Below are 27,573 nucleotides of genomic sequence, written 5' to 3'. Positions count from 1 at the left end.
GATTCTGTGGTGTCTAAAAGTTATCTAAGGGGAGAACCTAGCTGGCTCAGGTGGTAGAACATAAGACTCCTGCTCTCAGGCCTGTGGGTTCGGGCCCCACGCTGGGTGTGGAGATGACTTAAAAGTTACCTAAAAATAGTTCATTTAAAAGTTACAGTAACTAAAAACTTAGTGAAGTAGCTCTGGTTTTTCTTTACTAAGAGGACAGACTGGCTGGTTTCTCCTGAACGATTCCAGAAATGAAACATTCGCATTTATTACACAACCAGCCAAAATATGGTAAACGTTTACAGCTAAAAACAGGAAAGTGGCTAGGAAGTGACCACTGGGTTAAACTACAGTGAGCATGAGAGATTACAAATAAAGAATTTAGGCCCTTGGAAATTAACTATTAAAAGAGCCGGGTTCAGCTGGGAAATGCAGCCAGGTGGAGGAGCTCATTCCTAGGGCTCGCTCCCTCTTGCCTGCCCCTGCTTTGCTTAAAGAGACAGTGACCTGGCTCAGCCCCTTCTGCAGTGGCACCCCTGCTGTCTGACAACAGCCCTCAGAGACAGAGAGCAGCAAGCCTCCCACTCATGGCGGCTGACTCATCTCATTCACCAATCTCAGCATCAAAAGCGTGACTAAGGGGCCCTCCACACAACCCTCTCCAAAGGAGGGGGAGAGAGTAGCAGGAGGCAAGCTCTGCCCAAAGGTAAATCCAAAGGCAGGAAGCCAAGGCAAGCTGCTGCGGAATCCTCTTCCCCTTAGAGGCAGAAACAAAAGCTCCCCACTCACCACGGGCTGCGCTTTGGCATCCTGTGTGTAGTACGTGTACACACACACAGACACACACACACTCTCTCTCTCTCTCTCTCCCCACCTCCCACCTCCTGACCCTGCCTTCGTGTGGCCAGCCTGCGAACCAAAGCAAACGATCAGAGGAAGCGGAACCAAAGCCAAGCCAAGCAGAACACAGCCCAGTACCACGGTCCGGTGACCAACGCAGTTCACCTTTCACCGGGGAACCGTCTAGTTCCGAAGAAAGGCAGTGACTCAGAGGTGGTTCTTATCAGGGCAAGGAGAAGAATGGCATTATAAATGAGACACACATACACACAGACCATGCCAGAATGAGCTGCTAAAAACAGAATCCAGAGGGCACAAAGCCACCCAAAGAAAGCGCCCTACAAATATTCTTGACAGCTCAGGTTTTTTGGGTTTTTTTCTGTTTTGTTTTTTTGTTTTTTTAAAGAGGACAGCATGACATCTGGGGAGTGACCCTGGCTAAGCAGATGAGCTGGGGGGACGGGGAACTAGACACCCAGGCTCTGCATGAAGGGGGGCAGGCCCGGCTCCTTTGGGAGCCCTCAGACATCCAAGCAGAGACGGGGCTTAGCATCACTAGTGCCAGCTCGGCAGGGACCAAGCACGGCAGGGGGCAGACGCTCACAGAGTAAGCATCCCATTAAAAATACAACCCTGTTTGTGTTTTTATAAAAAGTCCCACTGATGGCCAATGGATTATACTCCCCACAAAATAATAGGGCAGTCAACACTCAAGCCAAAAGCATGAGTCCCAGGTGCTACAGTTACCAGCCTGGGGTGCACAGCAGCTGTGTGGCCCTGGGCTGCTTCTGTCCTCTGATTCAGGTCCCTTCACCCAAACCAGGGGCACCCGTGGTGGAGAGCTACCGCAGAACTGATAAGACGCAGTTCTCAGAAACAATACACCCTTGATAACAAGCATGACAACAGCAGCAGACACTTGCAAGGGGCCTATCATTTCCAAGGTTGTAAGGGATGAGACCTCCCAACCCACCCAGTGCCCCTGTCCTGGATGGTCCCCACCTTGGAAAAGCTTCCAGCTAATCTGACTAGGAGAACAGGACAAAGGGAATTACAGGATGACTGCCATGCTCAGGGCTCACAGGGGTACAGACCCCCTGAAGCCATGGTGACAAACAGCTCTGAAGGTCCCCATGAGCCCTGCCGCACAACACTCAAGGCCAGGGAAGGATGGGGGAGGTCCCTGGTGACAAGCTGGAGGGGGTTTCACAACGGGATCTGTGTGTAGCTTTGGTTGCCACAGTGAGGACTTCTAAGTGTCTGTAAGTATGGGGGGGTGGGGCAAAGAGGTCACAGCGGGCTTGGGATACAGGTAGCTACAGAGAGAAACAGAAACCTCCCTCCTGAGGCTCTGTGGCCTGGAGGAGTAGAGTGGACTTGGAATAAAAAGAACGGTCCAGACAGAGCCTCCTCAGAAGAACTGACAGCTAACAGTGTGGACTGAGGAGTAGATGTTGGAAATACCAGGGTACCCAAACAGCATGGCACTGCTGGGGGAAAGGATCAGTGGAAAGGGGTCTGTGATGAACCATTTTCAGAAGTCATTGGTGCTGGGTGCCTGGGTGGCTCAGTGGGTTAAGCCTCTGCCTTTAGCTCAGATCATGATTTCAGGGTCCTGGGATCGAGCCCTGCATCGGGCTCTCTGCTCAGGAGGGAGCCTGCTTCTCTCTCGCTCTCTCTCTCTTTCTTGGCCTCTCTGCCTACTGTGATCTTTCTCTGTCAAATAAACAAATAAAATCTTTAAAAAAAAAAAAAAAAAAAAGAAGAAGCAGCAGCAGCAGCTTGGTGCCAACCAAGCTAGCCTCCCAAGTGCCTAACGCTAGCCACCATAATGGCAGCAACTGGAGTACCACCAGAAGGCCTGTGCCCCAAAATGCCTCTCAATGGCCCAGTCTCATGGCCAAAAACGTAACATCACTTATTTGGGGCTGACCTGTTGGTAACTGCTGTGACATGCAGGTGACCAAGAAGTCTCAGCTTCTGCCTACACGCACCCAACCGGGTCTATGAGCGGAGAGAAGACCGGCTGCAGGAGAACGGAGGGGAGCGGATGGCTAGGCAGGTGAGCCTTGAGGGACTCAGAGGGGAATCCAAAGAGTCCACCCCTCAGAGCAGCCGTGAGAATACTGGATGTTCAGATGGGAAAAATACAGGAGAGAAGATACACAGAAGTGGGATATAAAGATGCCTCCCAAAACTCTGGGTTCCACCACTCCTGCTCGGTCCTATGTTTCAACCTTGTTCCACCAGTGGCTGAAAAGGACAACAATGATTTCTGTGTCTCCCACATCATGCTACCCTTTTCCTGAAAGAGCTGATAAATAATAACATGACCCCAAGTCAACCTTGGTTCCAGAGCAGAAACAAGGGTCTAAGTTAGCACTGGTGCCATTAAGGACAGATAACGTTTAAAGACAGGCACTTATTCAACATATACCTATAAGAACCTGCTGTGTTCTGGCTGGTTCTAGGCATGGGGGTATACATATGGTGCTCATCGTTTGTAGAGGTTTGCACAGCCCTGGTATTCTCAACTGCCAACAGAATGCTAAGAAGAAACCAAGAAAAACAGTCCCTAAAATACCGACAGCTCATCCACCTCTAGGCAAGTTTCATAATTTTTCTTTCCCACAATGATTTTTGGTTATTTCTATGCTGTGTAATATCCCTTTAACCTGAGGTAAGTTCCAAAAAACTACAAAGATATCATGATGATGTCTTCTTTGGATGCTTTTGGATACCCTTAAAGTATAGCATTACAAAATACTTTCAGGGGTTTTAAAAGTCTTAAATTGGGTCTTCTAGCAAACATTCCTATTTTGTGTCATTTATACATTCCTTTTAAAAACCTAACATACCTTGTACAAAGTTACAGCTATAAAGACCTGCGGAGCTATCAGTTCAAAAAGCAAAGGCACTGCTTTGTACCCCAAGAGGGCCCCAAGAGGACTCTTCACTGAGACCAACAACCATGTATGCTTTAATCAATGTAAGTTATAATCAGTCAATCATAAGCGGCTCTTGGCATCGCCAGAAGCACTTACCTCCTCAAGAAGCCGAGTGACAGCATCTATGTCATTATACGTCTTAGTCATCTGGCCAACTCTTTCAGCACATAAAACTGCAAGAAATAAAAGTGGCAATGAGTTACGGATGTCACAAGCCAGCCAAACAAATAACCCATCTAATAAAGCGACCTTTAAGTCGGGCACAAAGGGTCGCTGTTTTGGCCAGGTTCGACCCACGCTGCACTTGGCACCACCAGATTTTATTTCCCAGTTCCAGAGAAGAGCCTCGGGGGGCGGGGGGGGCACGCTCAGAGGATGACGTAACTTCCAATCCTGCAAGGTTCTGACTGTGCATATGTGTCTGTGTGTGCCACGCTCGTGCACACATATAGGGGTGGCACGGGGGACAAGATGTTGGATTAGAAAGGGGTCTGGCTTCATGTAAACTCAGCAAACTGAAACGGGTCAGCAGCACAGCCACCAGTGTGTGAGGGATCAGAAAGCATCCCGAGGGTCTAGAGCTCACCAACCACAGAGTACCCAACCGCATGGACGGAGTAGGATCCTTCAGAAATGGGCTACTGGTATAATTATTAAATAACAATCTTAGGGGGTGCCTGGGTGGCTCTGTGGGTTAAGCCTCTGCCTTCAGCTCAGGTCAGGATCCCAGGGTCCTGGGATCGAGCCCCGCATGGGTCTCTCTGCTCAGCGGGAAGCCTGCTTCCCCCTCCCCCTGCCTGCCTCTCTGCCTACTTGTGACCTCTGCCTGCCGAATAAATAAATAAATAAATGATAAAATCTTGAAAATAAATAAATAAATAGCCATCTTACCTGATCATTTCATAATGGTGCAGCCCCTCCCCTCCCCTCTCCAAATAGCCTAAATTCTAAGGCAAGGCAACCAGTTTCCCTACCATGAAAACTAGGGTCACCGATTCTTTTTAATCCACACCAAAAAGGCTAATACCATTCCCGCCACGGACCAATACACAGCTCGCAGACTGGCATTTCACCACCTATCTAATTGGCTGTGGTCATGAGAGGCTACGCAGGCCACCTGAGAGCGCGTGGGTCTTTGTTCTCCTTCTGTTGGAGTAAAAGGTCGTGCCACAAAAGAACACTTTAGTCTGCGGAAAAATCGCAGGGCGGTTTTATTTTAAATCCATGGCAAAGAATCGATTTGCAATTCCGCAAATACCAAGAAGGGTGTCACAGGTTTTATTCTGTGGAGGAAGGAATGAACGTAAGTCCTTGTACGACCCAAGTGAAAAATTATTTGAAACTTGCCACTTCTGCCATTAATAGAGTCCCGGTAACTCCTTATAACTAAGACTCTACAAAATAATTCCTTCAGAGCCAAAGACTTGGTTCAGCTTTCACAATGACCCACGTCCAGTAACGGCCCAGGCAAGGCAGCTGGGAATCAAGTGGGTTACTAAGCCAACCTCCGTAGCATTGCTAATGGCAAGCTGCAAGAGGAATGCGATAGGTCTCTAAATATTTTATTAAATGCAAGTAAAGATCACCCTAGTGAATGAGTTCAGAGAAAGAGGATCCGTTGGAATGATTTTCTAGCTTAAGGAGATCTGAAATCTGGTTCCAAATCTGAAACCCCCTTCCAGCTCTCTCCTCCACCAGACACTTCTGTGGGACTGGAAGGAAGTACGCTGCCTTGGGCGCTTTCCTTCCCTGGCCTCCAGTGGGGGCTGCCCTGCTAGCAAAAACCAGGGAGCTTCATGTAAGGGTTGGTTTAAACCAGAATTTAACTTGATGGAGGTGGAGGACAGCTCAAACTGCTCTAAACTGTTCATCAGCTCAGGGCAGGAGAAATCCTTAAGAGAAGATTCCTGTGCCCCCACAGGAGTTCGTTTTCACCGGAGCAGGGTGGGGGGGTACAACTGTGCTCTGTGGCAGCATTGCAGGAAAAGACGCAGGAGGCCCCCCAAACCTGTTGGCCCCACGGACAAGCATGGGCACACCCAGCTCATTAACAAGAAACAGACCCCAGCAGTAACAAAACGCCTCTGTGAGAACCGGGTGTTGTGACCAGGGGGCCTGACCAGGGGCCCTGCTTACTGCCTACCCCAGCCCTTAACTTAAGAGGACAAAGTACTCTGCTAATGTGGAGAAAAAGAAAACCAGGCTAGACTTGAATTGGTCTCCATGTCAACCCAAACAGGAGACAGCAGGATTCCAAGCTGCTTTTTTCCTCTGGGATTGTATTAATCAGAAATTACACTTCTATTTTTAGGCGAATTTTTTGAGTTAATCATGTGTAGATAATCACATGCAGATAGATGTATGAAATAATAGAGAGGTCCCTAACACCCTTTACCCAGTTTCTCGCAGATGGTAACGTTCTGTGAAATATCACAACCAGGGCACTGACACTGATACAATCCGCGAAGCTCACTCAGATTTCCCCAGCTTAATTCTTACTTGTCTGAGTGTGCAAGCATGCCCCCACATGGGACTCGTAAGCTCTCAACAATCCTATTACTGTGTTGGTTGTGTATCCACCACCACAAAGATCCCTCGTGTTTCCTTTTCTAAAGCTAATTTTCAAAAAGCTTTAATGTGCTTTAACCATTGACCCAATAGTATGTATACACTTGGACCAGTGGGTTTTTTCCTAGCATGAACCATACATATTGTTGCCACGCACACAGGGACAGGAGGGCAGGTGTGAACTTTCACTTTCAGTTAGGGCTGCAGAGTGAGGGAGAGACCTTCCAAAAGTCCCCAGGCCTTTGAGAGAGCCCAGCTTCGGAAGTCAGAGGCATAAATGAAAAACCACTACTGACTCTGAGCTATTAAAGGATGTGTATTGCTATTCCAGTAATGCTTTGAAAAATACATGTAATCTGGGGTGCCTGAGGGGTTCAGTGGGTTAAGCCTCTGCCTTCATTCAGGTCACGATCCCAGGGTCCTGGGATGGAGCCTCGCATCAGGCTCCTTGCTCAGCGGGAAGCCTGCTTCTCCCTCTCCCACTGCCCCTGCTTGTGTTCCCTCTCTTGCTGTGTCTCTCCCTGTTAAATAAATAAATATATACATATATTTATATATATAATATTATATATATAATCCTAATGAAAAGAAGTGTACTGATTTATAATAAAAACACAGGAAAAAATTAGAAGAGTCATAAAAATATTGACATTTAGGGGCGCCTGGGTGGCTCAGTGGGTTAAGCCGCTGCCTTCAGCTCAGGTCATGATCTCAGGGTCCTGGGATCAAGGCCCCCATCGGGCTCTCTGCTCAGCGGGGAGCCTGCTTCCTCCTCACTCTCTGCCTGCCTCTCTGCCTGCTTGTGATCTCTGTCTGTCAAATAAATAAATAAAATATTTTAAAAAATAAAAAATAAAATGGGAAACTGAGGCCCAGAGAGGTTAAGTCAATCCTCTGATATCATAAAGCTACCAAATGGTGATGTCAGTCTTAGAAGAGATGCCCAGCAGGGGCAGCAGTTAACATTCACGCAGTTTCTGCTAAGTCTGGGGAATTTAATGTGCTTTTTCCTTAATCCTCACCGAAGCCTGCAGGGTGGGTGCCGTCACGGTGACCATTCCACAGATGAGAAAACTGAGATGTGAAGGACCCGACCAAGGTCATGGCTGCACAGCAGGACTGCACGTCGGCCAGTCTGGCTTGCGTCCTGAGCTAGCGAGCTATAGAGGACACAAGGGCGAGGCTGAGGCCAGCACACATCAACAATATTCAGGACCCAGAAACAGAGCAAGAAGCATCTCTGGTGTAGGGCAGAGATCCCCGGCGCCAGGGCTCTGATGCTTAGGCTTCCACAGGAGACTCTACCAAGGTCATGAGGCCCTGGACAAAGCCCTGTAATTTCTTGCGTTCCTCTTCCAAGAAATGAGGGGGCTGGGGTGAGAACAATGAAGTGGGCAAAGAACCAACAATGCCTTTAAACAGTAAGACAAGTATAGGCTGCACCTTCCAAGCACAGACTTTCTAGATATTCAATCTACAAGAGACCATGGTCCTGCTTCTCTCTCCATGGGAACGACATTCCAAAGGGAGGCTCCAATTCTGACCAAAGGAGCGAGAGCACATCAATCCACTTCCACTCAAAGAATGTTGAAAAAACAAACAAACACTAAAGTAAAAGCACAGCCATAAACCTCCATAGTAACATGAACAAACTAGGGTCTAAGTCCTAGGAAGAGAAGTTTATCATGCCCACAGTAGCAAAGCTGATACACCACACACACAGCACCCCTCCTGCAGTATCAAACTAACATGTCTCAAACAGGCAGCAGACTGTGTTCACCAGGACGGGAGACCTGCCCCTTCCGAGGCACAGAGAAAACAGGCCGCCCACATGCCCCTTCCGGGTAACGCTGGGCTGGGGCTCAGGGTGTGTGAGGTCCGGCAAGTCCGTTTAAGGAGCCTGGGCTTCCATGATGGGACAGCAGAAGCCGTTCTCAAAGAAAAAGTGTCCACCTAAGAGCTGTATTTCAGAAAAAATTCTGGCTACAGTACAGAGAAGTGGGGGGGCGGGGGTAGTCAAGGCTGTTGATTAATCCAAGGCAATCTTAAATGGCTGTTAAATGGAGAGAAGTGGTCTCTCTTGCTCAGAGAGTTAAGAGACAGGATGGGATGGGAGGTAAATCAGAAAGACAGGATTTGGGCTTCTCACCGGAACAGAGGGGACACAGGCACTCCACTTCTTAGAGATACTGTCCCCCACAAAGACAGGTGCATGTGACAGAAGGTCAGAAGCACGATGGGGCAGCCCTAATGCAGTCACTGGCAAGGGGGGCAGCGGCTGAGGTCACTACGGGAATAACGTGCCAGGCAGAGAGCCACACAACCGCCTGTAGCAGGAGGCCCACAGCAGCAAGGAATGCCTTCCCAGGAGCTAAATCATGGTCTGCAATGAGAGAAGAACCCAGTGCCTATCCTTGGGTGGGCAGGTGAAATCAGTAAGCCAGACTGGAATGAGTGGCCCTGGGCAGGCCGAGCAGAGACAGCAAGGCCTGTACTAGGCTGTCAGCTAACTGGGGGAGGGAGGAGGGTGCAGCTCCTAGGGAGGGGGGGTGGGCAGTTCTGGCTGAAAATCAGCAATGCAAACTTTATGCAAATTAAACCATGCCCCAGACATTTTTGAGAATAAATGCTGGCAGCCGGTTTACAGTTCCCGTTCACAGACCTGAGATGCCAGCCAAGAAATTTCCAGTATCTACAGAGAGTAGGCCCTGAAGAGAGATTAGTGCCTGTCTAATGAGGAGATGCTGTCAGTGGGAAGCTCAGGGTGACCACCTGAGGCCCAAGAGAAACCCCTGCAGGGAAGAAAACAAGAAAACAGGGGCCAGGATCAGCAGGAGTGGGGGATGGGGTGGGACTTCAGGGTCAAATGAGACACGTACCTGGGAAGCCCCAGGGCAGCAGTGGGAGAAGTGGGCAGGGGTGGGGCAGGCCATGGAGTGGCCAGAGCAGGAGGTCAGACACAGAATTGCAAGCCTGACCAATGGAGTGGAGGGCAAGAAGGTTCCAGCATACGACCCTCTCTCCCGATGAACCCATGCCTTCTCATCACATTAACGGACTCAACAAGGCCCCCTTGACAGATTTGGCCTTATCAGGTTTCTCCAAGAAACTCTGGTTGGCAGTCCTCACTGCTCACTTAGGTACTGCATCGTGGTGGAAAGAGTTTCCTCAAGTTGTGTGAAAGAGCAGCTCTCATCACTTCTTAACCGAATTTTGGTAACATTTCTCCTGTCAGTTTTACACATCTTTGAAGCAAATAAATGAATGTTTTGCACATGTACAAATATATATGTGTATACAGACAAAAGTGCACATATATGATTAAATTATAAGTGTGTGTGTGTGTCAGAGAGAGCATGTGTGTGTGTGCGCAAGCACCAAGACCTCAGGAGACGTCGCTCCCTTATAACACAAAGACCAAGTCACCAATATCCATGAATGGAGGGAAGATATTCATGACTGCCCAGAATATTTGCATTTGGGGTTGTTTGGCTACGTGTTCTAGCTTATTCACAAATCCTTTAATTAATTAGAACATTGCTTTTCAACCTTAGAAACTGCTTCCAAGTCTCCTCCCTGATAAATTCTCCTCTTACCTGGTGAATTTTATTTTCTGTAATATTTATAAAAACCCTAAACATATTGAATAAGCTTTCAATATGCCCAGTTGAGATGGAAGCCGGCAGTTAGGTGTCAGGGACGAGTCCACAAATCAGTGGATTATCCTTCTCTCACTCTGACCAGTAACAGCAGGTGCCAGTTGAAATAGCATCCCTACAGTTGGCCCCCATCCTCCAGGAAGTAAATCTAGTAAGTACTTACTATCTGTCCTGCCCCCAGGTAAGGCAAGGAGTGGAAGGTTCAGAACCTGAAAGCCACAGGCTAAAAAATTGCCCCTCACCCCTGTGAAATTCTAAGTGAGTCAGCACTGGGGCTAAGTTTCCAGGCATTACAAAACAAATATCCTTTATTTAGAGCTTTGTCTAGATCCTTTTGAATTTGGATTGGCTTGGTGCCACATGTGCCTCTTTCCTTCTGCAGGGACTGTCTCTTGCCGCTTCTCCAGCTGGGGCCTTCCTGCTCCTCCCCGAGGCCCAGCAGGACAACAGTCCGCCCATGTAAAGACTGCGGCTTTCCCAGTCAGCCTTCCCTCGGAAGACAGCAAGCAGACTCCCAGACTAGGCCAATCTGGCAAAGCACTTGATGAGGGGGACATCTTTTTTTTTTTTTCTTTTTTTATTTAGTTTATTTGGGAGAGAGCAAGCAGAGCAAGCGAGAAAGAACATGAATGGAGGCGGGGAGCAGGGTCCCTGCTGAGCAGGGAGCCTGATGTGGGGCTCGATGCAGGGACCCTGGGATCATGACCTGAGCCGAAAGCAGAGGCTTAATCTACAGAGCCACTCAAGTGCCCCAAAGGCAGAGGGACATCTTTAAATGGCAGCAGCCCCTGTGTCCCTTGGCCACACACAGTGCTGGTGGGTTAGACACCTGTGTTCCCATACTTTATGGCAGAGAAACTCAGGCTCTGAGAAGTCAGATGAATGGCCTAAGGTCACAGACTTGACTAGTCCCTCAGGCCCCTGCACAAGAGAAAGAAAAATCTATGTCCACACAAAACTTGCACACAAATGTTTACAGCAGCATTACTCATGAGAGCCAGAGAGTGAAAACAGCCCAAATGACACTCTCCCCATGAAAATATAAACAGAAAGTGGTACATCTGCCCCCTGGCAAGTTACACAGCTGTAAAAAGGAATGGAGGCTTGGTATACACAGCAAGTGGAGGGACCTCGACAGCCTGCGCTCAGAAGCAGCCCGACACAAAAGACCATTCCTTTAGGATGCCTTCCTATGAGGTATCCAGTACAGGCAAATGGGACAGAAAGCAGCTTAGTGGGGGCTGCGGCTGGGAGTGGGAATGGGACTAGCCAGGAAAGGGCATGAGGGAGCTCACACGGGAAGGGCATACACATGTTCTACAGCTGGACTAGGGTGATGGCTGTACCCCTCTGAGAATTTCCTCAAAAGCATTACTGTCCATTTAAAGTAGCTGAGTTTTATGGTATGTAAGCTATACCTCAATATTTTAAGTTACCAAATAGGCAACCACATATACAGGAACTACGAAGACTCTGTTCCAACCACTGCCCCGTTACGTGGTAGTGTAAAAGCCTTCTTTCACAGCCTCGAACCCTGACCTAGCCTTCCCCAGACCACACAGCAGTAGTCCCCCAGTCCAAAACCCGCCGTGATCAAAAGCACACAAATGTACTCATCCACCCCCACAGAGACGATCTATGACTTTCACTTGGATACCTGTCATGAAAATGTACTCAGGTGGTAGATCTGTAAGGAAACCAAGCGCCACCTCGGTCCAGTTATGGAAAAGAGGGACTCTGGACGCCCTTTCCCGGCATCCACTCTCCTCCCAAGTTACAGCCTCGTCCCTGGCGCAGCTGTTGTCCTTCCCCTATCTTCAAATTCATTCAGACTTGGCCCAACAGCCCAAGTGGATTAACTACCAGACCCATAAGACACACATTATTTGGCTTAAACAAACACACAAAATAAGTATTTTGATGTAGCCCTTGAAGTGGGTATAGGAATAGGGTGATGACCCACCAAAAACAGCCACAGCCTAGGCCATAAAGAACATAATTCTTTTTTTTTTTAATATTTTATTTATTTGATACAGAGAGAGAGTAGGCAGAAAGGCAGACAGAGAGAGAGAAAGGAGGAAGCAGGCTCCTTGCTGAGCAGAGAGCCTGGATGCGGGGCTCGTACCAAGACCCTGGGATCATGACCTGAGCCAAAGGCAGAGGCTTTAACCCACTGAGCCACCCAGGCGCCCCAAGAATGCAATTCTTTAAAAAAAAAAAAAAAAAAAAGATTTTATTTATTTATTTCATAGAGAGAGCACAGCAGGGGGAGTAGCAGGCAGAGAGAAAGGGAGAAGCAGGCTCCCCGCTAAGCAGGAACCCTGACTTGGGGCTCCAAAATAGGGGAAGGGCTCCATTCCAGGACCCTGGGATCCTGACCCGAGCCGAAGGCACACACTTAATGACTCAGCCACCCAGTGCCCCAATGAATGTAATTCTTACAAATGGCCCACATCCCCTCCCACCTGGGCTATGAACATCATAGGAAGGCAGTGGAGCCTTCTTTGGGGACCAACACATAACTGATACTCCAAAAAAAGGAAGATTTTTGGCTCATGTCTAACCAGTACCATAGGGAGGGATGAAAACATTAAAGCCTCGGGGTATATCTGGTCACCCCAAGATAAGCAAAGGTCCCAGAGTATCGCCTCCCCTTCTCTCCCACGTCCCTGGGGCTGGGGGTGGGGGAAAGAAGCCACTTGGAAAATGGCAGTCTCAAGTCCAATGGGACACAAAGGGATGAGTAAGGAAGCTGCTAAGAAAGAAGCAGCGTTCAAAGGAAAGGCATCAACTAATAAGCAGCCGTGGTTTCAGGCCAGAAGCAAATGGGTTGACCAAGGCCACCGCTCCTCTCGGTGTAAAGTGCTGGTTTGTCACCACAGCCCCAGGAGCTGGGCTCCGGGACGGTGTGGTGGCAGAGGCTGGCCTGCTACAACAGCAGTCTGTCCAGTCACCCCCAGTGACTGCATGTGCACTGTGGGTGGGGCAGGGGCAGCACTGCCAAGAGCTCAAACCAGACAATACAGTCTGGTTACATTTCACTGCTCATCACCACCACTCACTACAATGCCAGTGTGACTGTTTTACTGAGTCACTTTCCCTTCCAAGGTGGGCTGAGAGCCGAGCACGGCGGCAAACTCCTGAAGATGCGGGGAAGGAGAAATAAAACACCTACTGAGTATCTACAACATGTCACCTGCTATCCTGGGCATCTCACAACAGACTGGACTATTTCACTTAAAACCCAGCACAGCTCCACGACGTACAAATGATCCCTATTTAACACACCAGGCAGGGAGGGAAGCCAAATGGTTTGTCCACTGACATAAGCACGAACTCCTGGATGCCATAAACATCCACCCGACCCTAGGCTGGAACACTCAGTTAATCTCTGGTGTCCTTCCACCATCGGGATGTCTGATGACGGCTCACCACGTCCTGGCACTCTGCCAAGTGCTGGACAGCTATTGCTTCCTTCAGTGTTTACATTCATCCCAGGACAGAAGTATTACTGCTGTCCACCCTTTAGAGATGGAGAAACGCCCCCCCCGGGTCACAGAGCTATCATGGGAGGGCCTGATTGCCACGACACAAGAGAGAGAGAGCTTAACCACGGTCTGCTGAGAAAATGCATGAACCTCAAGCAGGTAAGGAACTTGCATAAACGAGCATGACAGAGAGGACCCAGCAGGAAGTGCCAGGAGAGGCGCTGCTGGAAGCTCAGATACAAGAAGACTGAGGATGACAAGGGGTTGGGGACAGGGGCCAGAAGTGGGCAGAGCAGCAAAGGGACCCCAAAAGAACACAGGCCCTAGATGAGCCTTGTCCTCGACCTGCCCTAGATTAATGCTGGTCCCTGGACCCCAGTCAGAGGACCACCCCAAGCAACGGACATCGCTGGAGGCCTGCATGGGGTGGCCATGGATACCACTAACCAAACCCCAGGCTGGAGGCCAAGGTCATGAACACCAAGAGCAAACAGTGCTGAACCAGTACTGATAAGCTGGGTCAGCTCCTTCCTCCTGTGTGACCTACAGCAGAGAGTCCTACACGGCTTGCTCACATGCTGCCGGCCATCCTGTGTCAACACAGACACCAGGGCGGGACCCTGATGGCGCCTGCTCTGGGGCAGACGTCACAAACACCTCCCATCCAGCACCCTCCACGCAGCCGGCAATTTCCCTCTCAAACTGGAGGAATGTGCCGTTGGTGCTGCCTCTCAGCCTGCGCCTTTGAACCAGCTGGAGAACTGGCACAGCCCAGCAGGGTGCCACCATGCACAGAGTCCCCTGGCCGGAGGCTCTCCATCAAACTCTTGCTACGTTCCTACTGTCAACTGGTGTTTTCTCCAACTCTGCTTTTCCAGATGACCATATCTGGTTAGCGCTCGTCACCTGAAAACTGCCATTTGTGCAAAGCACGGATGGGGCCACTTCTGTCCTGGCCATCAGCAGGGTCCAGCCCTGCTGGACTTCACTCCAGCAGCACTTCACCAGAAGCCCAGCACTCCTAGAACGTCACTCCAGCAGCACTGAGCCCTGCCCCTGACCCCTGCCCACTCTCAGCCCGAGCAGAGGGGACTGCAGCAAACAAGCAGAGGCCTCCTTCAAGAATGCCACGCAGCCTAAACCTGCTTTGGGTCAATGCTGTTTCTGCGTTCTTCAAGTCCTTAGTGGCCGGGAGACACAGAACCCAGCCCTGGTCCAGCAGGCACCAGGACTAAGGCTCCTCTGTAGCCCGTGGGCTCAGAAAACCAAAACCTGCTATGAGGGCACCAGGTAAACCCCAGAGAATTCCATATGCTCTTTTCCGATCCTGCCACCTGCCAGGGACGGGGTGAGAAACTTTGCAGTTGGGTAACAGCCCCAAGGAATATCCAGATGAGAAAAAAAGTTACGAAATCAGGATTCCTTAGGCACTCCCTTGAGAAAGTGGTAGGAATCTGCCACACAGCAAACCACAAAGAAATGACCACAAAACTTCACTCTTCACCAGTGTTTTCCTGGTGCCAGTGCCAGCACCCTGCTCGGCGCGGAGAGCGGGGCACGACCTAGAACTTCACTCCAGCAGCACTGAGGCCTGCTCCCACCCCGATCCCTGCCCATTCTCAGCCCGAGCAGAGGAGACTGCGGCAAACAAGCAGAGGCCTCCTTCAAGAACGCCACGAAGCCCAAACCTGCTTCGGGTCAATGCCGTTTCTGCACTGTTCAAGTCCTCAGTGGCCGGAAGACACAGAACCCAGACATCTCCCAGGAGGACGGCGAGCACCAAGCCGCCCCTCACAGCTGCCTGGTGTGAACAAGCTGCTTCTCTTGGGAGCACCCTCCCCACGGGTTAGAACCATTACATGAGGAGAGGCCAGGAAGGGCCTTCAACTCCATTAGCTTTACACCTGGGTGTGGTGGAAGGCAGACCCCAGGCAGGATGACGGTGGGGAAACCCAGGTCCGGGACAACCCAGGTCCAGGACAACCCAGCTCAGCCTCTGTTGTGCAGGCAGCAAATGGGAGGAGCATTTATTTCAAAGGCTGTTTTGAAGGTTAAAGGGTGACATTGGAAGGTGCCTATCACCCCCACGAGGTGACCGAAGAGAATAAATGTGTTCCAGACCCACAGCTATCAGAGCAATCCAGCACTTCTTTTAGGTCAGTTTACAGGGAAGAAAACCACCTAAACCAGCTCAGAATCCAGGGAACAGTCCAGTCCACATCCTGCACATAATTTCATTACCCAAGAGCACTTCTCTTCCACATACAGGATGTGCTTTCCATCTTGTTTTGCTTTCAAGACACAGGCAGTATGACAGCACTGGAGAAAAGCAAGAGCCTGTCCAGCAAGTGGCTTGCTCCAGGACACAGGACTGGCTCCAGAAACCAAACCTGTCAAACCAAACCGCCGTCTTCTGATCCATGCCCCAGACGTCCTGCAGCTAGGAGCCAGTCTCATGAATTTCATTTTACAAAGAAAAGGAAGCACACTGGCAATAAAGTGTCTTTCTTTGGAGCTCACTGTCTTGAAATTATTGTGAACACTTCACCCCTCCAGGACACTTGAGCATTTTATTGGAGAAAGGAAGGCAATGGAATGGGAAGGAACAAAAGAGAATTTAAGTCTATGAGAGGAAAATTAAGTCTATGAGATGGCAAATACAGAGCAGTGGCCCCCCTTGAATGTGATCTTCAAGTAGGGGACCTGTGTTGGGGGATGCCAAAAAAAGACGTGACCACCTTCAGGTGATCTGTGAGCCGGACCTGGGCACTCAGAGGCTCCCTGTCCCCTCCCTATCCTTGGAATGTGGGTTCTGCTGGCCTTTCCTGCTCCCAGAGGCCATTCCAAGGTTAAAGACTTGAGATGGTAAAGTAGTGTTGAGAACACCTGCACGGTATACGTGACTAAACCCTGTTAAAGCTTCTCTATAAACTTCTAAGGTTTGGCAGGCAGGTGTGGGGACCCACTGTCTTCCAGCTGCCCAAGGCAAGCCTCCTACGAAGTTCTCTTTGCTTGTAAAACCTGCCACCTACCAATCTGGAGTGGCCTGCCTCCTCCTTCATCTCTAGCTACCCACGGGGAATGGGGGCGGGTTTCAGATTACACCCAGGAAGCTCTGGAAAGGGTTGCGAACCAACACCCATGGTTATCTATGAAACGTGGCCCAGCACAGGACAATGTACTTCGGAATCAGCCAGAGGGCATGTTAAAACCCAGTCTGCCGGGCCCCACCCCAGGGTGTCTGGCTCAGCAAGTCCCCACATTCGGGGGCAGGGCCCGAGAATGTACATTTCTAACACAATCCTGGGTGATGCTGATGCTACCGGGCGGGAACCCACTTTGAGAGCTGCTAGCACAATGGTTTAAGATAGAGGGCCCCTGAGCCACTCTACATAGGTTGAAATCACTTACTAGCTCCACGACTCTGGACAAGGTCAAATAAGTTTCCTCTTATAAACTGGTGAAATGGAAATGGTAACAGCGCTTCACCACATATGGTTGCTTTAAGGATGAAATGGACAGACCCATAGAAAGTACTTAGAAAGGTGCCCGGCCCAAGCAGTAAATACAAGACAAACACTGGGTCTCATCACCAACATCGGCTCAGAGTTTTTGCCTTAAGGTTAAAAATACAGATATAGGAAACATTTTCAATACAACGTTTTTTCTTCTCTTGCCTAGCCTATAAGACACTGCTCCAGAACCTGGTATAGTCTTTAATTTAGAATCGTATGGTTCAATGAGTGGTTTCTAAAATCATCCTGCTCTGCTTTACAGCGACCGCTCATCCCACACTTTCATCCACATGGGAAGCCTTGGAAGATCTTGTTAAAAAGTGGGTTGTGACTCTGTGGGTCTGGGGCCCAAGAATGTGCATTTCTAACCAGGTCCCAGGTGATATGGGCACAGGGACTGCAGGCTACCGTCCCACAGCTGTAAGGGACAGCAGCTGATCCAGGTAAACCTACAAGAACACACGGATGCCTTTCTCCTGAGTATTTCAGGAAGCTGACTCATGTGCAGTCCCCATCGGCCAGACACCTCTCCATCCACCTCCACTATCTCCTCTGTGAAAGGGCCAGGCAGGACACCTGGCCTTAGCACAGAGTCCCCTGGCTCTCTCCTGGATGTCCCCTTTCCCTGCTTTCTCCAAAGTAATGCTTTTAACTGTCCAGCAGGGGAAATGTTAGGATCTTCAGGACAGAAACCTCAAAAGAGAAACTTTTGCTTTATGGCTGATTATAAATAATTTCTAAAGTAAGGTTTTGTTGAGACATGAAAAGATCATCACAGAGCATTATTTTGAAAAGGTATTCACACTGATTTTACTCAAGACCTAAGGAACAGACATGCAGTCACCATTGAAACATCCAGGTGCACCATAAAAATCCCTTTCTCTGGGATCTCTCTGGGTTGTAGGCGAAAGTCAAAGAAGGCCAACTAAGAAACTCGCACCAAGCCTTCGGGCCTATCCTTAATTTAACACTCTCCTGCTTGTCCAAAAGCAGCATCCCTCTGATAAAGCCTAAAGGTGGGTTCCCAAGGCGACTTCAACATCAGCCCTTGTACTTTTCTATTTGGAATAATCCTTAGGGGCACGGGGGTGGCTCAGCGAGTTAAAGCATCCGACTCTTGATCTCAGCTCAGGCCTTGACCTCAGGGTGTTAAGTTCAGACTCCATGGTGAGCTCCACGCTGGGCATGGAGACTTTAACCACTCTGGGACACCTGGGTGGCTCAGTTGGTTAAGGACAGACTCTTGATTTCAGCTCAGGTTATTGTCTCAGGGTAATGGCCTCCACTCAGCAGGGAGTCCACTTGAGAGTCTTTCCACCCCTAACTACCCAGCTCCTCCCCCCCACCACTCACGCTCTCTCTCAAATAAATAATTCTTTGAAAGAAAGAAAGAGAAGAAAATAAAGAAGGAATCCTAAGCTGTGTTTTTTTTTTTAAGTCCCTATTTCAAATTGGTGATTAATGATCTTTGAAGAATAATGCTAGCGCACTATAGGAAACAAACAGGGTTGCTGGAGGGGAAGTTGGCGGGGGGATGGGATAACTGGGTGACGGGCATTAAGGAGGGCACTTGATGGAAGGAGCACTGGGTGCTGTATGTAACTGATGAATCACTGAATTCTACCCCTGAAACATTATAATACCCTATACCTTAATTAACTGAATTTAAATGTAAAAAGTAGTAAGTAAAAATAACGCCGGCACAAAAACATACTTTATTTAATAATGACTCGGTCTCTTGCCCATTAATTTACCAAAACCCAATCAGCTACAAGAAAACGACTAAACCTCTTAGAAAAGAGTACTGGGATGCCACTAAGGGAAAAACAACCAACCAGACAACTACTGATACTTGCAATAACATGTATGAATTGGTTAAGCAACAGAAGCCTGACAAACTAATGCCCAATACTGATTCCATCTACATAGATCAAGAACAAAGGAGCAAACAGATCAAAGATGACAGAAGCCAGGACAGCGGCCTCCCTCCTGGGGTGCAAGGGGCCTCCTCAGGGTGCTGGACGTGCTGCGTGTGGTTTTACACGGAGGTCGTTACAAGCCACTCACCATGTAAGATCTGTATACTGGAAGTTACACGCCAATAGGAAAACAGAAGAGTGCTGTGAGATGAGTGAAACAGCCAGTGAGACACTAACAGGGAAAGGGTCAGATTGGAACAAAGTGTAGAATTTACCCTCTTCCAAGAGGTCCAGGCTTTCATGCTGTTCACGGGAGGTTTTCCTCTCTTCATCCTGGTAGTCATACTCAAAGTACTCTTCTTCTCTTCCCACATCTCTCAGGGACATTGCTGAAGTCACCCCAAAGCCCAAACATTGCCCTAACAGGCGGTTCTTGGGGTAGCACCCAGCCGTCTACCCAGAGGAGCCACTGGAGCCCGGACCCCTGGGGCACATGCTGGGCCCTGGACGGGGCAGAGGACATTCCCTGGCTGAGCTGGAGTGGGAATTCCCTGAGCTGTGCACAGGGAATTAGCCCAGCGTCACCCAGGACAGACCCGGAAGGGGGTGGCTCCCAGGAGCTGGGAGGAGGGACAGTGTGGGGCGGGGCAGGGCAAAAGCACCTGCCAGAATAGGAATGCCTTGCCTGCCCCAGGTAACCCTGGCAGGTGCTGTCGACTCAGAGGGGAGGCCGGCAGGCAGGTGCAGGACTTTAGGTTAAGCTCTCCACCTCCAGATCCTTCTCCCCACTCTTACTCCCCCGGGGAAGCAATGAGGAATGGTAGCTCCCTGGAAGTTTCATAGCAACTACGCCCAGCAATACTAAACAAGCCTGAAGCAGGTACACCTGTCTAAAGGTAGGACTCCAGCAGAGGAGCTGCCCTGATGAGTAACTGCCTAATGCCCTCAGATGAGAGAATTTTGGTGGGTGTGCTCCAGAAGCAGAGACCGACCTGCCTTTTTTTTTTTTTCTTTTCCCTAAGATTTTATTTATTTGTTTGAAGGCCAGCAGGAGCAGGGGAGAGGTGAAGAGGGAGAGAGAGAAGCAGACTCCCTGCTAAGCAGGGAGCCCGTTGCGGGGCTGGATCCTAGGACCCTGAGATCATGACCTGAGCGGAGAGCAGACCCTTAACTGACCAACCCACCCAGGTACCCCCGAGCCCAGTGTGACTTTGGCAACAGCCTGACACAGTGCTGGACGGAGAAGGGAGTGATCACTGATTTCTAGCAGAAGGAAAAAAAGACATGGCAATCACCATTACCTGTTTTAAGCTTCATTCAGTCTCTCTTCAGTAATAATACACGGCCTTTGTTGTTTTTAAATCCGCATTTTATAACCTTCACTGTCATTTTAAATCTGTGTATTCACAGTCAGATTTACAAATTCTAATTGCTAGGATGAAGGGGGGATGGGAAAAGCATCTAAAACCGAATAATTTACAATGTCGCCTGGAAGAAGAATCCGTGGTTTAATTGTGTCTCAGTACCAATTCCTCGGCACTGTCTGATTCTGCCTCTGACAGTGGAAGTGGCAGGTTCTTCCATCAAACCCACCGGAAGGTGGCCCCGAGCGCTGGCAGCTAAGGACTGCAGCACATTCTGCAATTTCCGTGCCTCCGCCACCTCCCAGCTACACTGTGGCAGGCGTCCCTGCTCCAAAAAGCAACAGCAGGAGACCTAAGCCCGCTGTCTACCAATTCACCTCCCCCAGGGAACCCAGAGTGCAGCTAGCAGAGCCCTGGCCAGGCCATCACGCAGAATTCCCTGCCCAGGGGCGGGTGCCTGGTCTCATTTGGCTTTGGATCCGCAGGGCTGAAGATCCCATTTTGGCAGCTAAAGAGGTCTGCTACGTTGAATTGCTACCTCCACAAAAATGAATATAAGACCATATGAGTGCCTCAAATAGCAAACCAGAATGCAAGGAAAATGCTATTTAAAAATAAAACCCGAGAGACATATGCATTGTCTGGTTAATATTTCGGAAACCTGGAAATGATTACTATGTTGTACAACATTAAAGAGGTATTCTTTATGAAAAGGAGGCTTAGCAGAAATTCAGTGGCAAGGGGTTTAAAATCACATTTTGCATAAGCTTTAAATACAATGTTTAGGAGGACACACACTTCGGGGGTGGAGGGGATGCCATTTAATCTCAATAAATGGCATCAAATTGGGCTTAATTCAATTCAAATGACAGTGAGTCTGAAGCCCTGTTGAGGGAGGGAGAAAGGGAAGGAGGATCTCCACCTTGCGCATTATTCATTCAGCAAATATCACACTGACTGTAAGATGTGTAGGATACTGTACTGGGCCACGGTGTGTACAAATGACAACAAAAGCTGATCTCATGTGTTTCAAAATACTCTCAGGGATGACTCATCACCAAGTTGTTTCTAACTCAGCCTTTAACTCAAATCTAGGCTATCTTTAACAAAAGATGTCCAAGTCTATATATATTACATAATAAACACTGAGAACACAGCATTTTGAACACAAAATCAGACTCTTCGTGTCACCCCGTATTTCTGGGTTTAGTCCTTCAGGATATTCCCTGCCTCCCACAGCAAATCTCTCCTCCCCTTCCTCCCCCACCCCGCCCCCACCAGGGATGCCAAGGAGTTCTCAAACCTGAACCACACCTGCATACATTTCAAGATTAAAGGCAGAGATGGACCCAAGAACTTCTCTGACGGAGTAATTTCTTCAAAAACCCAAACAAGAAAGCCCAGCAATCCCTGTGCCAAGTGGGAGATCCTAGACAGACCTCCACATGGAGCTTGGCCCCAGAAAGAATCAAGTAGCAAGGGTGTGTGCGTCCTAAAGGCAAGGACCTGACACTGGGGCCCCGGAGGAGAGGGGCAGGACTGAACTCCAGACGGTGGCTGGGAACACTGGACAGGAAGGTAGAGGGCTTCCTTCTGGGAGGGTCTCTCTCCAGATCCACTCAACATACCATCAGAGACATCACTGTCCCAAAGCTCTACCATGCACTGTCCCAAGAGAGGCCACAAGCCACTGGGGCCATTTACATTCAAATTTAAATTGATTAAAATTAAATAAAATCCAAAATCCAAGTCCTGCTAGCCACATTTCTGGTGCTCCAGAGCCACAGGTGGCTAGCCTACCATCCTGGAAGACACGCACAGAACGTTTCCACTGTCACAAGTCCCACCGGGCAGCTTCCTTCCAGAGGGTGCCCCTTCCTTTCAAGATGTGAGCTGTACACCTTCTGACCTCCATGGTCTGTGCCTCGCCGACAGCCCCCTGCCCACCTTGACCCCACTGCACCCCCTTGCCGCGAGTGTCCTTCTGTCCTCTCCTCCCATACCATCCACCAGGCAGACTTCTCTCAGTGCTCCAAGCACCCCACCTCCAACTTCTTGGTCCACTGGAGCAGAGCCCCCATTATTGAGGGTCATAGTCCAAGGACCCTGCTATGCCATTAAAAAAAAATAAGAGAAACATCATGCTCAAAACCTGGGCTCTGGGCTTGCATGGACATCTGAGGGAGGACATCACCACTACTTTCCCAAAGCCAGTGATAAGATCGAGCAGTTACTTTATGCATTTGTACTTAATTCTTTTTTTTTTTTTTTTTAACTCACTTTTACAGCCATTCAGAAGGGTGCTATGTCTGGAAAGGGAAAAACCATCACCCACTCCCAAAGGTTCATCCCACAATAAGCAAAAGATGAACACACGTGGGCCTGTTTGCATTGTTTGACACAAAGCGCAGGAACTTTAGAAAATCATCTCGAAACCTAGGAACAGTTTTCCAATGAATGCTTGCAATACCTCTAACAAAACTTTACTCCCAAACAAGCTACCACCCCCGACCTTGGGGTGGCATTGTAGAGGTCACTGCAGTTAAGCGAGGAACAGAGCCCCCATGACGGCTCCCATGTAGTGTCACCAACTTTTCACTATGGAGTAAGAAGCCCAAGGAACAATGTCTTTAGTTGTCCACCGGAGCTTCGCTGTGATAAGACAGCATGAGCGAAACCACCCCCAACCCCGACACTCACAACTACAATGTCGTACAGCTGGCAATGAGGGTGCACGGGTACAAGAGAGACTAGCAAGAAACAGGTGGTAAAGATACTACACTTTGGGGCACCTGGGTGGCTCAAGCGGCGAAGCATCTGCCTTCTGTTCAGGTCATGATGCCAGAGTCCTGGGATCGAGCCCTGGAGCCCCCATCGGCTCCCTATTCAGCAGGACATCTGCTTCTCCCTCTGACCATCCCCTTTATCACACTGACTCTCTCTCTTTCAAATAAATAAAATCTTAAAAAAAAAAAAAAAAAGAAAGAAAGATACTATACCCTGTTCAATATGCCACTCCCCTTCTGAAAAGGATTTTATTTATTTATTTTAGATTTTTTAATTTATTTGACACAGAGAGAGAGATCACAAGTAGACAGAGAGGCAGGCGGGGGAGGGGGGGGAGCAGGCTCCCTGCTGAGCAGAGAGCCCGATGTGGAGCTCGATCCCAGGATCCTGAGATCATGACCTGAGCCGAAGGCAGAGGCTTAACCCACTGAGCCACCCAGGCGCCCCCAAAAGGGATTTTTTTAAAAAAACGTAATAATTAGGCTATTTCTGAGAAAATAAAATTAAGCACTGACCTAGCACATCACTGTTTACAGAAGCTTTTTACAGTTGACCCTTGAACAACATGGGTTTGAAGTGGGTGGGTCCACTGATATGTGGATTTTTTTCAATAAATGCAGCACGTACTGTATGTATATTTTCTCTTCCTTATGATTTTCTTAATAACATTTTCTTTTCTCTAGCTTACTTGATTCTAAGATTACTGCAATGGACAGACAAACATACGTGTATATCATACAGGTACGTGTCAACTGACTATGTTATTTGCAATAGCTAATAGCAGTTAAGTTTTGAGGGAGTCAAAAGTTCTACACAGATTTTTTTATTGTATGGGGGTCAGTACCCCAAATCCCACGTTGTTCAAGGCTCAACTGTGGCTCTGGTCAGTGTGGCTGACTCTCTTCACTATGGCTCAACTACTCTTCACTAAGGCTCTGGTCAGTGTGGCTATCCCCACCTTTCAGATGGGGCATCTGAGCTGACAGGGACTCAGAGGTCCCAAGATGTGCCCAAACCACACAGCCATACAGAGTGCTAAACGGGCCTCAGACAGAAAACTCCAGGCCAGTGCACTTTCTGGCAATCTCTGTACTTGTACAGTCATTGCTCATGTACATTAAAGACACACACTTGGGGCGCCTGGGTATCTCAGTGGGTTAAAGCCTCTGCCTTGCATGGGCTCTCTGCTCAGCAGGGATCCTATTTCCTCCTTTCTCTCAGCCTGCCTCTCTGCCTACCTGTGATCTCTGTCTGTCAAATAAATAATAAAATCTTTAATAAATAAATAAATAAACAAAGACACACACTTGAACCCGAGACGTTTTTAAATATTAAAAAGGCCTGTTTCTAAAAACATACTTTAAAAAAAAAAAAAAAAAGTGACCAGTGTAGCCAAGAAACAACATAGGATTCTGTGACAGATCTAAAGAATTACCTTCCAGACCCTGGAGCCTGGGGTTGGTCTCCACGGACATTGGGACAGTTTCCCAAACACACCCGATATAAAGAATCACCTAAAGCACGTGCTAAAAATTCAGATTTCTCAGGACCTCTCTGGATCTGGAGTCAATCTGAAAATCTTCTTTTTAAATATGTGGGTGATTTTCATCATCTGGCAAGCTTTAGATGGGGGACACATCCATCGTGGCTAGCTGGGGCTGTCTGACACTGACCCGAATTCCACGAAGGAGATGCTATACTGTTGAGGGCTGGTTGTTTTGAATCTCTAGAAATGACTTCAAGATGCTGGGCAACCAACCTCTCCAATTTCTTATCATTCTAAGTCCCTACCCCATGACCCTTGTTATGCCCTCTGGGGTCTCACTGTTTTTGGTTGGGGCGGGTGGGGAAGGTGGTATGTGAGAATCCGTAACTGAGACCAAAACAGGGAAGGATACGGCATTCGACACCAAATAAAGCTCTCCTAAACCTCAGAGGGAAAAGAGAATAGCAGCTATTTTTTATTCCAATTTTTTTTTAAAGATTTTATTTATTTATTTGACAGACAGAGATCACAAGTAGGTAGAGAGGCAGGCAGAGAGAGAGAGAGAGGAGGAAGCAGACTTTCTGCGGAGCAGACAGCCCAATGTGGGGCTCAATCCCAGGACACTGGGATTCTGACCTGAGCCGAAGGCAGAGAGGGGTACTAACTGTCCTACGGTCCACACTCCCACCCATATATATATATACACATTACTTTCCAGTGCTAACCCTCCAATGCGAGTGTGAGTCAGTAACGCTGACATACATGATGATTTTGCATCTTTCTCAAAACATTTGACTCCTCTTTTGTTATTAATATGGAAAGTTCCCTGGAAGTTCCCCTCATTAATGATTCAAATGCCAAATGATAAGAGAGACAAGCCATGTGAGGTGTCTACTCCTACCTGCCCCCCCCACCGCCCAGCAGGGGAGGACTGGGAGATGAAAGGGCTATTTTGTTTGCAATTTAAAAGATGCATATATAAACAAAGGCAAAATGCATTTCCAGACCAGTTGCCCAGGCCAGGTAAGAACCCAACTAGGGAGAAATGAGTAAAGGAGTTAACTGTAAAATTAGCATTTACTTGAAATCCCAATCCCCTGGTTTTCCTAAACTCCATGATTTCTGGGTTTCTGTCCCTTGTATTCCCCGTTTTGCTGACTATTTTAAAAATGGGATTACGCAAATGCTGGTTGTCCCAGTAGATTCTGTCCCAATGGCCCTCTCCCCTTTATCCAAACCGGAATGGCGAGTAAAGGCAAGTATTTTTGCTCAATACACACTCAGACAGTAACTGCGAGCAACACTGATTTACCCTTGGACAGATGAGTCGCCTCTCCTTCCATTTTCCTTTCAGTTGGAAGAAGAGAGATCTGGCTGCCTCCGGGCCAAAAGACTCCACTGAGAAATGGCTGGGTAAGAAAATCCTTCTGACAAACACCCAGATAAGAGTCAGCCTGCCTCCTCTCAGTCCTCAGACTAACTACCACAAGCGACTGGCTTTATTCCCAAGGACCAGGGTGTAAAGAGAGCTGGATGCTGTAACAACTGGGTCAAGACAGTATGAAACACCTTCCTCCTCCACTTCTAGGAGGGATCCGTGGGAGCCATGGCCATGCCCCAACTCAGCCACAGTGTGGGACAGGCATTCTGCCAGAACTCACACTCCCCATTCCAGGGATCCACTGAGGTCCACACTCTAAAAAAGTTAGGGAGAGCTCACTCAGCTGAGTCCCAAATCACCTAAAGAGTTCAGTGACAGTTCTGAAAAGAAGCATCCCTATCATTGCCTCTTGGAGTGAGGTAAGAGGATGGGAACTTGCATCAAAAATAACACATCCAAACAGCAAAAAGGACCCAGTCACCTTCTCCCCAGAAGACTCTCGGAGCAGCCCACCACCACCATTACTCAGGATATTTAAAAACCACACAGGGACTCCACACCACGCTGTCCTCACCTAACACTGGGGGACAGTGGGGCTCAACTGGGGAAGTTTCTCAGCGCAATTACATACCCACCCTCCCTCCTGGAGGAAGCCTCTCCGTCCCCCTCCGGTAGCTGTTGGTCAAGGCAGCAATCAGCAGACAGGAGATAATTATGCAGTTCCTCAGCTTATTGACAGGCCAGCTCCTGGCCCGCTACATCATTCAGATCCATTCAACGTGGTCATGGTCAAAGCGGTCTGAAACTCCCAATTCAATTAAGAAACAGCTACCTTACCTACTAATGGCTCCTGAGGCACTGGGAACATGGTACCACTAGGGACCAGACCCTCAGACTGTACATATTAATTGTATTCTTTTCATGTATGCGAGATGAGGGGGGCATGTGAAAGACATGTGATTTGAGGGTCATTTTGAAGAAGAAATTAAACAAGACAGATCCACTGCGTCCTACAAGGTTCTAGGACCCAGCACCACAGGAGCCTAAGGGCCCTCTCCTGTGGCCTCCCTGAGAATGCATCTCAGTGCTTATTTCCGGGTACCAGAAACCTCCCAAGGCCTCTCTGGCCACACAAACTCCACCCAGTCTCCTCTGGAATGTGCCACACCCTCCCTGCACAAACGTGGCCTGTGACAGAAGGAGACAGTCTCTCCAGGCCCTCCCAATGTCTCCCCACCCCCACAGATCGCCGGGATCCCACAAGCAAAATGCATTTGAATTGCCTGCCCGGTAAGAAGCTGCTTCTGCATCTTCTCCAGCCTCCCCAGGGCCCACCTCCGGTCAGGGCTCGGTCTGGGCTTGGGAAAGGGAGGACTCTTCCAGGCCTGCTGCCAACAGTCCAGAGAGCCGCCTCCTCAATCCACTACTCCCAGCCCCGCCAACAGCACAGAGGTCACTGAACACATCTCTCCTTGCACGCGCGTGCACACGCACATACACACACGTGTGTGCATGCATGCGCACGTCAACATCAAACTCACGTCTCACCCCAGAGCGAATTCAATCCAAGAGAAGTACAACGCTCACAAACCAGGCACACACCATCTGCCCTTCTGAGCAAAGACCGACT

General features: G+C 48.9%; 1 protein-coding gene across 16 annotated transcripts in view; it reads right to left on the bottom strand.

Moving 5' to 3' along the window:
- Window positions 1-27,573, bottom strand: part of TRAK1 (trafficking kinesin protein 1) — a 117,531-nt gene that overhangs the window by 40,718 nt on the left and 49,240 nt on the right. For 14 of the 16 annotated variants that reach the window (XR_004279065.1, XM_032313840.1, XM_032313977.1 and 11 more), the window contains one exon: window positions 3,873-3,949. Coding sequence is in view for 15 of the 16 variants with exons in the window: in XM_032313977.1 (XP_032169868.1) it covers window positions 3,873-3,949 (77 nt within the window). In the remaining variant the exon portion in view is untranslated. Of the gene's footprint in view, window positions 1-3,872; window positions 3,950-19,200; window positions 19,553-27,573 lie in introns of those variants that run through there. The other 2 variants (XM_032313589.1, XM_032314129.1) reach the window with 2 other exon arrangements.

The sequence above is a fragment of the Mustela erminea genome, chromosome 1 (genome assembly GCF_009829155.1).
Source record: "Mustela erminea isolate mMusErm1 chromosome 1, mMusErm1.Pri, whole genome shotgun sequence".
In the NCBI taxonomy this organism is placed as follows: Eukaryota; Metazoa; Chordata; class Mammalia; order Carnivora; family Mustelidae; genus Mustela; species Mustela erminea.
This window is presented reverse-complemented; position numbering and strand designations above follow the sequence as displayed.